Here is a 14,838-nt window from a genome sequence, read left to right as displayed (position 1 = left end):
CAGCCCTGGATAAACCTCCTCCCCCAGTCAATCTGTCACATAAGGCTGTCAGGGAGGAGCTAATCCTTACCTGTGTGCAGGAAGCGGACCTAGCTGATCTTCTCCCTGGACATACATCAGGTGACTTGGCAAGCCAATAGACCATATGATTCAATTATAAATTGAATGAAAATTGTTGCCGCCAAGTAAATGCCCAATCAACGATTTGACAGGTCATATTAATTGGTCGGACGTGCTTCAACATGTTGAGCCATCATCTGTTGGGTGCGCAGTGATAATGGCAAGAAATATCGGGAGGAGCAATGAACGCTACAAAACCCGACACTGTACTCCCTAATGGTCAATCCCCGACATGCCCTAAACATTACCCGTCAGCTGTCGCTGGCTCCGGGCGATGTCCTCCGTCCATACATGCACCTCACGTGGTTTCCAGCATCCATTTCGGCATTCATTTTCTTTTAAGAACACATCCATTCCTTTTTTAAAGAGAGCCTGAGGTGGGTTTTACAAATCCTAATTGCATACAGAGGCTGGGTCTGCATATAATGACCAGGCTCTGTTGCTATATTCTCTCCCCCCAGGCCCCCCCTGCGCTCTGCTGTGCCCCCCAAAGTAAACCACCGTGCTAGCGACACACATCGTGTCGCCAGCAGGCTGTTTACATGTATACTGTCATTCTCGCCACTCCCCCGCCTCCTCTATGTCGCCGCTCCCCGCTCGCGTCCCTTCCCTCCAATCAGAGGGGAGGGAAGGGATGTGGGTGGGGAGCGGCGACAGAGGAGGCGGGGGAGCGATGAGAATGACAGTATACATGTAAACAGCCTGCTGGCGACACGATGTGTGTCGCTAGCACGGTGGTTTACTTTGGGGGGCACAGCAGAGCGCAGGGGGGGCCTGGGGGGAGAGAATATAGCAACAGAGCCTGGTCATTATATGCAGACCCAGCCTCTGTATGCAATTAGGATTTGTAAAACCCACCTCGGGCTCTCTTTAAAGAAGGAATGGATGTGTTCTTAAAAGAAAATGAATGCCGAAATGGATGCTGGCAACCACGTGAGGTGCATGTATGGACGGAGGACATCGCCCGGAGCCAGCGGCAGCTGACGGGTAATGTTTAGGGCATGTGGGGGATTGACCATTAGGGAGTACAGTGTCAGGGGTTTTGTAGCGTCAAAACGCAGCGTTTACGCAAACGACGATTAATACCGGTAAGTGAACGTACCAACGGCTGTCCATTCATCTGTATGGACAGCGTTTAAACAATGAGCGCTTAGGCCATTTATCATTACAGAACTGTATGTGTAAACCAGCCGTTAGAATGGCTGCTCAGATGCAATCTCACTGCCCGGTCAGATTAAAATTAGTGGGGCTTTAAAGCACTTTAAAGATACGTTTTCGGCGCTCCAAATTACTCTAAAAATCACTACTTGCGTAGTCACAAAGGATTCATAAAAGGGTTTGCGGTAAAAAAAAAAAAAATCTGGGAGGGAGAATACAGCACTTTTTTTTTACCTTGAGGAATGAAGAAGACGGACTCCGGCACTCCAAAAGCAAGAGGTAGTTTATTTAAGCACGGTTACAAAGCAACGAGTACAAGCCGCCTGTGCCTTTTTTTTTTTTTTTACCTTTGTGTGCTATTCATAAAGATTTTCACAGCTGCCTTTGAAGTTCTGTAAAGTACCGCAGCCCATTGAGCGGTACAGCAGAAGTGTGGCGTTATCTCGTTACAAGCTGTAATTATGGTTCCCTGCACAGACACAGAGACTTTGGCTCCCTGCACATGCGACTCACAGAGACTTCTGCTCCCTGCACTTTGCATTGTTAAGACCTCTGGTACATTGTTAAGACCTCACCAGAGGTGTTGGTAATTATCGTCTGACTTACCGCTTGTTATAGGCTTTATGAATTGACATTTGCTGACATGTGTTGGAGGTAACTACAGCCAAGCCGGTAATTTTCCTCACTGCTCGGTAATTTCACTTTTTCATGCGGTAACAGGCTTTTTGAATTGACACTTTGCTAAGTACTTGGGAAAGTCTGCTGTTTTCAGCATTATCGCATGCGGTAATGCTTTATGAATTGAGACCAAAGTCTACTTCATGGTTGATATAACTTCGATATACTACAGTTTCCCTGAAAATAATACCTACCTAAAAAATAAGCGCTAGCATGATATTTTTAAAGGATACCTTAGCACAAATTAATTAAAAACGTCCTTGTTTATGCGCCAGTGAGCACTCTGCGCAGGGGCACTATGTAGTTGGGATGTCACAACTACATAGTGCACCTACGCAGAGCGCTTCCAGCCACGGGCAGACGAACAAGGACATGCATCGACAGGCAACCGCGACCACCTCGACCAGGAAGTTCAGGGGGTCGTTAGGCAGTATAGAAGGGGGACGGAGGAAAATGGGGTAGCGGTGAGCAAAAGAATCACACTAAAAAGACTCCATGACACACACAGCAATCGGGGTTGGCAAGTGTAGGGCCCTCAATAAAAAGGTAGATTGTTGAACATAGAAAAAGATGAAGAGTCACAAGAAACTTATGATGGAATCCAGAGTTTGGAGAGTTATGATGCTGATCCAGAATTTGATGACATCATTATATTTGAATAAATGTCGATTTTTTTATTCAAATAAAAATTGTGGTCAATGGAAAAATAAGGCATCCTCTGAAAATAAACCCTAACGCATCTTTTGGAGCAAAAATGAATATAAAACCCCATCTTATTTTCAGAGTAACTGTAGTTGATCCATGAGTCAAGCATTACCTGCTTTTCTATCAAATCAGGGCAATTATAGAACTTAACCCACACAAGGACTACATATTGTAGTTGTAGCTACTAGCTCCATCATGCATTGCCAACCCAAAATGAGCCATAGCAAACAGATTACAGGCTGGTAACATATTGCAACCTTATAAGACGTGAGGCTTTTTCAGTTACTGTGCATCCCAGCACTTCCAGGGAGATGTAAAAATAAAACCATCCAGCAGCTCTGTACATACTGACTCAAGTCCCAGTATGCGCTGGCAGCTTTCTGGATCTGACATATACTATAGCAGGACAGACCAGTCATAGTGCAAATAACTGTGTAGCCATTGCCAGCTAAGACCTGTTTAGAAAGGATCAATAAAATTCAATTTACTGCAATACAGTGTATTAATATACCATCATATCAATAAAAAGATAAATTATATTTCCAATAATCACTGGAATGGAGTCTGCCTCTAACACAGTGGAATGGTTCAAACTTGATGTTTGGGCAGGTCACATGGTATTTGTAAACATCAGGTGATCTGACTGGTCAATGAGCGTAGGAGAATGTCTCACTACTCACTGTTAACACTGGCTGAGATTGGTAGCTGGGGGTTGGCCAGAGGTCAGCACCAAGTGGGAGGGGCTTATACTTCCTGCCAAAAGCAAATGCTTCTGCAGCTCCATTGACAAGAAAAGAGTTCACCACCTAGAAGCCCATGTCTAATCTGACCAAAATATACCATGCGGGCATTACTACTTTGCCAAATTCAATTTCCACAAACCACAGTTTGAGTTCAAGATGCAAATATACTTTTCACATCTTTGAACAGTTTTAAAAATACACAAATGATTTTAGATGATTTTGGCCAGCTGCCACGTTTACTCAACATCTTCACTAGTTTGGAAGAAACTCCCTTTGGATGCCATGTTGTTTGATGGTCCACTGCTATTGGCAAAGCCAAATATTTGCTGTGTAAAGATGACCTAGATCCAAAATCCTCCTGTCAATCCCTAAACAGAACTGTGGACCTAAATAAGAGATATTTGTCTATTGTCAGTGATACAGCTTAAATGGCTTTCACCCCTGCCAGAGACACCTGCAAATTTTCTCTAGGTCCCTTCATTGCAGTTCTGAAAAAAGAGGGGAGAGGACATCTCCATCTCTATTGAGAAGATACCGGTAACATTTCTTGTTCCTTTAACAACTGAAAACACATAACTAAAGCAAGTTGATCTTCAAAACTTTTAATGCTGCCACAAAAAGAAGAGTAAAGAACAAATCTCCAATACGCCAGCTACTTCTATCAAAAACAGCTTTAACTCCCTTCAGGGGATTTCTTCAACTTGTCAGATCTTTCCAACAAGAACACAGAAAGCAATAAGACTGTCACATCCCAATTTACACTGTCACATACCAAGTCATTTACACACAAACAAAAATAATAATTCCCTTGGATGTCACTATAAGGCGAGTCTGTTGAAACAGTAGGGGAAGTTTAAAAAAATGTTTTTGTAGGATCTATTTGCGTGCTGGGACTTGCACTTCCCCATAAGTTGACACTTCATAACATAAGTCTACCCACGGATACCACAGGGTGGGTTTGTAGCCAGTTTTACTCTCCATAGGTGGTCATCTTTGCACAGTTCTAGTATACAACAGTGATTTGCAACTGCCATCCTTATTTTTCCTACAGTGTACAACCTGACTCCTCCATCTTTTGGCTGACATGCATACTTGGCCTTGCTACAGTCTGCTTCCTCTGGCTATTAAAAAGCCTCAATCTAAAATCAATACCATAAAATTATTGGGTGGTTATCAGGACTTGTTTTAGCTTTGAAAAACTTAAAATGTGCTAGGCCCTGGGATTTGTAGCTGCCTTCTCTTCAACTCCCACAGGTTGACAAGACCCATCATCTTTCTCAGTATTTCCCTAGGCACACGAGACCTTGCAGTAATGTTTTTCTGGTGACAATTACAAACTGAATGGACATGTACTTTTCACATGACATACCACAGGGAGACAGAGAACACTGGGTAAAGTGGTGATCTTAAAGTACAATTGTAATGAGGGCTGCCGTACGCATTTCCTTTTAAACAATACCAGTTGCCTAGTAGCCCTGCTGATCTATTTGGCTGCAGTAGTGTCTGAATAAAACCAGAAACATGCATGCATATAATCTTGTCAGATCTGACAGTGTCAGAAACGCCTGATCTGCTGCATGCTTGTTCAGGGTTTATAACAGAATAGCCAGGAAACTGGTATTGTTAAAAAGGAAATTAATGTCAGCCTCCATATACCTCTCACTACAGCTGTCTTTTAAATTCAACTTTTGAGCTTTTCCTGTCCTGTAATTATCAAAATTAGCAGGGCCTGAATGAAATCTTCAAATGGGGCTAATCATATTCAGAAAGCTAATAACTAATTAAATGACAGAATTAATCACGGTGTCAAAGTAATCATACAATTTAAAAATATTATTAACCCTGTAAAAAGCTCCAGTTCTGCTCTTGCCGATTCGTATACAAATAGCTCAAAAAAGCGATCAGAAAGTCACATAGCTCTGACTGTTGTGTGAAGTGTAACCCCCAACCCAAAGCATGCTGGCATCTGTAGTCTTCTTTTACACCATCCTCACAAGCTGGTAGGAAATGCATAACCTTAACTAGCTGACAGGGCAAGGCTAAATAAGCCATGTATTTATTTCATTCAATAATGCCTTCTGTACACCTTCATCCCATGGCATACTGAAATCTGCTTTGTGATTGGGCAAATAGTGTGGGAGTATAATTTACTACAACCTATTGGAAACCTAGCTTTTTCGAAAGGGTGCCGTCTACCCAATCACATTGGCTAAATTTCCCTATGAGGATTCCCGCTGGGTCTCCTAAACTAGACTAGCGCCAAAATCTGCAGTCTTATAGCTTACCCTCTAAAGCCAACCATTCACTATACAATGGTTTTCAAATGGCACTGCAATCACTGTGGTACCGTATTTGCATCTTTGCCCAATGAGACATTTTTATCTAATTGGCAAATAAATGTGTAATGTAAGACTACCTAAACAGGCTGGCATGACCTGAACGCCCTTTTCGATTGCCTCGCAGGGCAAGTTGAGCCTTGAATCATTTTAATGATGTGTTTAGTTAACCCATATTTCATGGCATGCTGAAGTCTAATTCTATATCCTCTCCCCCATTAACAGTACAATATTTGCCTTAGATGTGATCAATCTGATTGTCACAATCAAACTGTACAGTGAAGAAAAATCTACATGATTCTATTGTCGACTGGAATACAAAATTTTCAGCGCTAGCTTGGTTGAGGTGAGAAAGTGTGAAAGTCCTTAGAGTACAGTTCTTCAGTCACAGCAATGTCTACAACTTGAAGCATTCTAACCAGGGCTGCGGAGTTGGTACAAAAATCATTAGACTCCCCAACTCCTCAGTTTATGAAACCTCCAACTCCAGGACCCAAAAATTGCTAATTCCTTAGCCCTAATTCTAACTGGCTGAAGAATGTGGGCGTATTATTACTACAACCTCTCCGAAACCTAGCCGTTCGAGAGGATGCTATCCACCAAATCAGTGAGCAGAATTTCCTTAGGGACTTTCTCGCTGGCTCAACAACCATACTAGCGCCAAATTTTGGCAGTTAGAACATTGGCTTTAGCAATCAAAACTGAAGAGAGAACGTCAATAATTCCCTTTCGACTATTGTCCCGCAAACCAATGACTGCCTCTGAGGAAGATATGATACTACTACTAATTACTTGAACCATTAGGCCCCGTTCACACTGCACGCATTTCCAGCCGCGTTTTGGAAACGCGTGCAGGTGGCCGACACGCACGACATCAGACAGTGCATAGAGTGCACTGTCTGATGTTCACACTGCATGCGTTACGGACCTGTGCGGTCCGAGAACGCATGCTGCACGCATTTTTTGCCAAAATGCGTGGCTGTCCCATTCACTTTTCAGTGATAGGATCAGCCACGCAACGCATACAAACGCGGATGGCGTGCGTTCATACGCGTTGCGTTCCGCGTGCGTGCCCATCCGTGCTTGTAATGTGAATGCGGCCTTAACTGGTACAATTAATGTCAGCTTTCGGCAGCCAACCTTGCTGCGTTTTTCATCCCTGCTGGGGAACACGGAAGGATGGCGGAAAAAAGCCAACCTGTTGCTTCCAGGATTGACTAAGAGACAGGTAGACGGCCGCAAAAATTGGAATCCAAACACAGCATTTGTGCAAAACGACAGTAAGTGATTGTACCTATGGCTGTCCATTCATCTGAATGGCCAGCGTTAAAGGACAAGCGCCAAGGCCATCATTTACCACCCCAGAACCGTCCATGTGAACCAAGCCAGGCTGACAACCCTTTCACAGTGTGCTGACAGTGACAGGGCAAGCTGATCCATGTAGTCCTGCCATGAGCCCCCCCCCCCCCCCCCCCCCCAGGACATTCAGGACAGCCTGAAAGGAAACACTGGAAGTTATGGCAGCCTCTCAGTGGCATGTTGGGTTGGCATGGAAGGCTGGGACTTGTAGTCCACACACAGCACCCTGCCCCGCCCCCTTCCCCCTCAGCTTCTTACGTTCAAAGTCGGAGTCGTCGTCGTCTTCGTCCTCCTCCTCGCCGTTGGACTCGGTCTGCATGGGCTCCCCGTCGAAGTTGACCCCCTTGGTGGGGGGCCGGCGGAGGGGCTCCCCGTCGCCATCCTGCAGCCGCTTCTCCCTCAGGCGAGTGAAATACTGCACGGCAAACTCCAGCAGGTCGGGCGGCCTCTGGCGCAGGACCTCCACCGTGTAGCCCTGCAGCAGCTCGGTCAGGCCGGGCGGTATCTCGATGCTCATGGTCCCCCCGGGGGGCGGCTGCGCGCCTCTCACTGCTGACGGATCCCCTGCGTCCCCCTCCCTCCCCCCGGGAACACACAGCAGCGGGCCGCTGACACTACGGGGGATTCACCTCACGCACCGGCACAGCGCAGCGCGGACTGATCCCTGCCAGACCGGGAGGTGGAGCGGCCGTGCGCGCGCACCCCAGCAGGGTAAAAACTGGGCCGGCCCCCATTGGCCCAAGTGGGCGGGACACCTTGCTGACGTCACGGCAACCACCACCGCCTCTTGGATACCCCTTTTTTTTCCTACTTCCCTCACGGCTGAATAGGTCGAGTGGGCGTGCCGTAGGAGGGATTAGTAGAAATTTAGTTCTGCCTTCTCTCGTGGGTGGGCGTCACGACAAGTAGCGGGGTTTTTTTCTTGATGTGTGGGCGTGATGCATACGAGGATTTATTTACACGTGAGACCGCCTTCTTGAGTTTGTCCATTAGGAGAGAGCGTGCTGGCTTGTGGGCCCGCCCTTTTTGCGTCATAGGTTGCCCTGGTATGGAGCGGTTGTAAGATTAGGTGGAAGAACTGGAGCGCGGGAGTGGGGTCGCCCATGGCAACATGTCACCGGCTGTAGCGTTGATTTATGTGCTGAGGGGGGAGTGAGCGCGTGTGGGTTGCGTTGTTAGAATGAGTACTTGAAATAGATTTTTTTTTATGAAAGAAAAAGAGGCAGTATTTTCAGCGTTTCTAGGAAGACGTTACATTATAGTGCTCTTTCAGGAGGTGAATGGAATACCAAGGTTATGTGAGGACAACTCCCTTATTTAACCCTTTTCCCAAATCTTGTAAAACCAATCTAGGAAAACATTTGAGTGGCAAAACGAAATAGAAACACCCAGCGGCATAGCAATAGGGGTTGCAGAGGCTGCAACGATCGCATTGGGGCCTCGAGAGGCCATACATACGTCAACCGCAGTATTAACTATTGGTCCTGTTGCTGATAATAATTACTTTTATAGATGCTTTAAATAGTAGTAATCATTAACAAACTGTTTCCATACCTCCCAACTTTTTGAGAAGAAGGGACACTTAAGCCACACCCCTGATCACGTCCATCACACCCCTAGTCACGCATATATAGATTTCATAAGAAAAATATGTTTTATAACTCAAACCACACTGGTCCTTTCTATCCTGGTTCATTTTCTTTCATATTGACATTTTAAAATTAGCAATATATCAATTTAGAGGATGGAAATATAGTTTAGAGTCAAACACATTTTTTTAGTAGAGAAATATATATTTACATAGAAAGAGAGAAAAAGTTCTGAAAGAGGGACAAATCAGAAGGAAAGAGGGACAGGGCTCTGAAAGAGGGACAGTTGGTAGCTATGTGTTCCCCCTCCTCTTCTTGCACTTCTGACACTGTGGTTGTCCTTGGCAGGTTTTGGTGTGCCGTAGCGATTGTTATGTATAGAGTGCTTGGGGGGCCACAGGTAAAACTTGCACTGAGGCCCATAGCTCCTTAGCTATGCCACTGGAGACACCCTCTAATAATGACACCCATCTTTAGCTCTGATCACAGCTGATATTCTTGGCATGGACTCAACAAGATGTCGATACTGTTGCTGAGGAATCTTGGTCCATGCTGACATAATGGCTGCTCTTAGTTGGGTCAGATTGGATGGTGGCAATTCCAAGCTTGGAAGTGATCTTTTGACTTCGTCCCACAAATGCTCAATAGGATTAGGGTCAAGGGACTGAGCTGGCCATGGAAGCAGGTTAAAACTGTGATTGATGTTTCTCAAACCATTTTGAGACCGATCGAGCATGGTGGCAAGGGCCCTACACAGGTTTATTTTCTTATTTCTCTGTGATACCAAAGGCACTCTTGATGGTCTCCTGCTGCTAAAGGCCATCCTTTGCAAAGTCTATCTTGTTGTGCGTTGGGATCAGTAGCGTTGCAATGGGGGGGGTGCAGAGATTGCAACCGCACTGGACCAGAGGGGCCCTCCTTCTGCCACTGTATTGACTCTTCATTGGTGTTCTGTTAGTAATTATCTCCTTCTTTGAATAGAGGTGATCATTTAAACTGTTCCCCTCTCTTGCTTACACTTTTTGGTGCTCTAATCAATTGTTCTGTAAGGAGTGCTTGAGGGGGCCCCATGTAAAACTTGCACTGGGGCCCATCACTCCTTAGCTACGCCACTGGTTGGGATATGCTTTGTGATGCTCCTGCATAACATTTGGCTATAATTTATGTTTTTGCCCTTCTGTTCTCCCCCCCCCCCCCTCCATGCTGGTTAGCTGAGACTTCAGGGTGCCTGAGTTCTGGATAACAGGGGTTTTACTTTAGTGGGCAAGTCTCTAATATCACTCATTAAAACTGTACATGTATTCAGCTTTTTAAGTTCCTATCTCAGTATTCTCCCTAGGCTCTTTTAGCCGGGTGCTCCACCCAGCTAATTTTGGTGAGCACCCAGTTGAACCCTGCAAATTTCTCTTATCCTCCTCCAGTGCTGTAAGCAGAGCTGTATGGGCCCTGCATTCTCTGGTTGCGCCCCATCCGGCTACTTTTTCATGCCCCTCGGCTGGAAAAAAAATTCTGGGGAGAACACTGTATCTACACTTTTATCTTTTTAGCCAACCTTCACATCTTCAACCAAATGAATGGATTCTCCCCCATATTCACCAGAGCCCCCCAAAAGTTCCAAAATAATCTCACTCTAGGGCTTCCATCAAGGTATCCATCACCTTATGGAGGTGGGTCACTGCTATGGCTCAGCCTCCCACAGTGACATAATCACTGGTTAGAGTGGAGGGAAGATGTGGCCGTTTTAGCCAAGGACCACCCTCCACCGTATCAAGTGATGGCAGAGATTTGATGCTATGGTGTGGGGGTTCTTGGGATAAGTTATATGAGGGGTGGGGTGCTGAGGTGGTGCTGATTGGAGCCAAAGTAATTTGCAGTGACCTCAGTAACTACCCAACTTCAAATCACGTGACACATTTTCAGTAGACTACCATGAAACCGGATACCACGTCCCAATTCCTTTTCCTCCCACATCTCTGCACTGCCCTTTTGCATCACTTACCAAAGCCACATTCCTGCTGACCAATATACTCCCGTCCTAATAGCCGCATAGGGAGCTGGTAAGTGACATGAGTCGGGCCACTTCAGTGATGCAGCAAGCCTGCCTCCATAAGCAGAGGAAGGAAGTCCTTTATGGGAGCTACTGTGTAGCGTAATCACTGCAATTTTAGGGTTCAGGTGAGTAAAATTTGGTGTTTGGAGACGTCTATAGTGTTAGGTAGAGGGTAGAAGGGACCAAACAAATCTATGAAGTGTAGCGATAACGACAGCCTTCATATATCCCACGTTTGGATAGTTTTCCCATTGTCTTGCCCAAGGCCCGGGTTTCCCCACTTTGTAGTGACAGCCATACCCAGCAGAGATGTAGACCAGTTTTTACCAAAACAGTTCAATTGGTGTTTGCCTTATTGTGCATGTCCCCATCCATGCAAAGGTCAGCATATGGAAGGTGCTGGCATTATACATTACTTCTGTCTTGGATTTCTTCTCTCAGCAATGCCCTCTCTTGGGCTAACCTTCTGCCACTTCTGTTGTAACCCGTTACTTATGGTCACCGGCTGACATGTTCAGATGGTAACAAACAAGAAATGGCCCTGAATGCATCTGGAAAAGTCAGTGGTCATCTTGTTGTGACCAACAAGGGGAGAAGATGGCAGTCAAGACTGAACCAGCAGACCTCATCCATGAGGTGGAGGCAGGCAAGCTGTACAGGGACTGCTACAAGTTAAAGTGGACCCAAACCAAACATTTTTTTAATTCAAAATATTTGGTTGCACCGGTCTAACACATAAAAAAATGAATAAATACTCCTTCAAGCCTATGAGCATTTCAGTGCATGCTTTTCACCCTTCTCTTTTCATAACTAGGGCTATACAGGTGGCAACCATTAGCAATTCCTCCTTTGCCGGGCACCACCTACTCCACCAGTTTGCCGGATTCTGTCCAGGCAATATGAAAGGAAGGGAGGGGTTTCTCCAGTAAATGTAAAATATTTTATATTTGTCATCATGCAGCTGAAAAAAGGCTGCTATTTATTATTATAATTTAGAAAATAGATTTTATTTCTGAAATCTTGTATTTTCAATGTGGGTCCACTTTAAAGAAGCTGCAGGAGGCTATGACTGAAAGACTGTCTGAACTGGGTCAACCTGTCCACCAGAGAGAGGGCCAAAAGAGCGAAGTTATTATATTGCAGAACTTGCTCAACTTCACATGGGACCTCTATCCATCATCAGTGCTATAGTCTAGCACTTGTTGTTAGGGGAGAAATGATGCCTGCATTTGTAATTCTAGGGGAAAGTATGCCTGCACTTGTTATTATAGGGGGAAATTATGTCTGTGCTTGTTATGGGGGAAATGATGCCTGCACTTGTTATAATAGAGGGAAATGATTCCTGCACTTGTTATTATGGGGGAAATGATGCCTACACTTGTTATTATGGGGGAAATGATGCCTGCACTTGTTATAATGGAGGGAAATGATTCCTGCACTTGTTATTATGGGGGAAATGATGCCTGCACTTGTTATTATGGGGGAAATGATGCCTGCACTTGTTATAATGGAGGGAAATGATGCCTGCACTTGTTGTTATGGGGGAAATTATGCCTGCACTTGTTATAATGGAGGGAAATGATTCCTGCACTTGTTATTATGGGGGAAATGATGCCTGCGCTTGTTATTATGGGGGAAATGATGCCTGCGCTTGTTATTATGGGGGAAATGATGCCTGCGCTTGTTATTATGGGGGAAATGATGCCTGCGCTTGTTATTATGGGGGAAAGGATGCCTGCGCTTGTTATTATGGGGGAAATGATGCCTGCACTTGTTATAATGGAGGGAAATTATTCCTGCACTTGTTATTATGGGGGAAATGATGCCTGCGCTTGTTATTATGGGGGAAATGATGCCTGCGCTTGTTATTATGGGGGAAATGATGCCTGCACTTGTTATTATGGGGGAAATGATGCCTGCGCTTGTTATTATGGGGGAAATGATGCCTGCGCTTGTTATTATGGGGGAAATGATTCCTGCACTTGTTATTATGGGGAAATGATGCCTGCACTTGTTATTATGGGGGAAATGATGCCTGCGCTTGTTATTATGGGGGAAATGATGCCTGCGCTTGTTATTATGGGGGAAATGATGCCTGCACTTGTTATTATGGGGAAATGATGCCTGCACTTGTTATTATGGGGAAATGATGCCTGCACTTGTTATTATGGGGGAAATGATGCCTGCGCTTGTTATTATGGGGGAAATGATGCCTGCGCTTGTTATTATGGGGGAAATGATGCCTGCACTTGTTGTTATAGGGGGCGCTGTCATGTCTGCACCTGTTATTTTGGGAAATGATGGCAATGTGTTTGTCAGTGGTAGCGGGACAAATATAATGGGTTGCAGTATTAGGCCTGGTACCCACCCACTAGAAACGCTTTTCTGAGAGCTTTGTGATTTGAAAAGCTCTTGCTAATGTAATGCTATGGGTGTGATCCCACTTCAGTGATGTGATTTTATAAAAATCCCCCATAGCATTGCATTAGCAGAGCTTTTTCAAATCGCTAGCGCTTAAAAAACGGTGCTAGTGGGTTTGAGCCCTTACTGGAATATGAACAAGAATGGCCACTCCCAACGGCTCACATTTCCCCCCAATAATTAGGCCAGTTTCTTAGGGCCTACATTATGAGCGATTCCTGTTACTGGCCTGATAGCGTACTGGTTAAGGGCTCTGACACTGGCGACCTAGGTTCGAATCTCAGCTCTTCAGTAAGGAATCCTTGGGCAAGACCCCCTAACACTGCTACTGCCTATAGAGCGCGCCCTAGTGGCTGCAGCTCTGGCGCCTTGAGTCCACCAGGAGAAAAGCGCAATATAAATGTTCTGTGTCTTGCCTTGATACTAGAGCACAGCTTCTATAATAATAATAATAATAATCCGAACATTTGTATAGCGCTTTTCTCCTGTCAGATTCAAAGCGCTCAAGAGCTGCAGCCACTGGGACGCGCTCAAGAGGCCACCCTGCAGGGTTAGGGAGTCTTGCCTTGAACTCCTTACTGAATAGGTACTGACTGATCCTAGCCAAGATTCGAACCCTGGTCTCCTATGTCAAAGGTAGTGTCTGTAACCAGTACATTATCCATCCATTATAATAATAATCAGAATATTTATTTGTATAGTGCTTTTCTCCTGACGGACAACAAGCGCTCAAGAGCTGCAGCCACTGGGACGCGCTCAAGAGGCCACCCTGCAGTGTTAGGGAGACTTTCCTTGAACTTCTTATTGAATAGGTACTGACCCTAGCCAAGATTCGAATGCTTGTCCCCATGTGCTTCTGAAAGTGAATTGTGCAATGATCGTTTTATGCAAGTGCAAAACACATAAGCTTTGAGGGGAAGACCAGCTGAGACTTGCAGTCTCGCCACATCTGCCCGTTATCTGACTGTGGCCCAATGGCAGCGAAACTTCAGCCACGGCAATAATCATATTTAAACTGCTCCTTGCGTTGAATCTCCGCTGTGGCCTGAATGCCCCATTTTCAGTTACAATTACTCCCCTTCTATCTACGCTGTGAGTGGCGAGCGAACATTAACCATGGAAGACGAGCCGCGGCAAGCAGCTGGTAACCATAAGCAATTATCAGGTGGAGAGTGAATGTAAATTGCTTATTACACTAAGTGTTACCCACGGAGTGACATCATGCAGAAGAGAAATTACGGCTTTAACGAAAAACCTATTAGGAGGGCTTAGCGGAGCACAAGGCTACAGCCTGTTTCGAGGCGCTGCGCATTCCAAGTAGCTGCTTCGGTTGGGCATGCTTCAGATCATCATAGTTTCATTACATGTCCTGAAAATCAGGGACCTCCCCCCGAAAAATTAGTCCGGGAGCTTAAGTGATTCCCAGTTGGTTTATCGCAAAATGCACGAATAAGTAGCAGATAATTACAGTCTGTAAATGGTTGGCCTTCTGCCTCAATTTTTACATTTAAGCTTTTATGTGGGGAAAATCAAAGTTTTATGATTGAGATAATGAAAGTCTCTGGATTGTTTGTGGGAAGCTGAGTCCAACTGCATTTTTTTTTCCCAGAGATAAGTAACAAACTTTGGAGCTATTGCTGCTATGACATGAGGTGGTTGTCTAAGGATAGAGGCAAGGC

General features: G+C 45.3%; 1 protein-coding gene across 1 annotated transcript in view; it reads right to left on the bottom strand.

Annotated features, from left to right (window-relative positions):
• PRKAR2A (protein kinase cAMP-dependent type II regulatory subunit alpha) overlaps positions 1–7,799 on the bottom strand; it is a 79,533-nt gene extending 71,734 nt beyond the window's left edge. The window contains exon 1 of the mRNA XM_068252695.1: positions 7,358–7,799. Coding sequence (XP_068108796.1) covers positions 7,358–7,616 — 259 coding nt within the window. The 5' untranslated portion in view covers positions 7,617–7,799. The remainder of the gene's footprint in view (positions 1–7,357) is intronic.
• Between the last annotated feature and the right edge of the window lie 7,039 nt (positions 7,800–14,838).

The sequence above is a fragment of the Hyperolius riggenbachi genome, chromosome 9 (assembly GCF_040937935.1).
Source record: "Hyperolius riggenbachi isolate aHypRig1 chromosome 9, aHypRig1.pri, whole genome shotgun sequence".
Classification (NCBI taxonomy): Eukaryota; Metazoa; Chordata; class Amphibia; order Anura; family Hyperoliidae; genus Hyperolius; species Hyperolius riggenbachi.
This window is presented reverse-complemented; position numbering and strand designations above follow the sequence as displayed.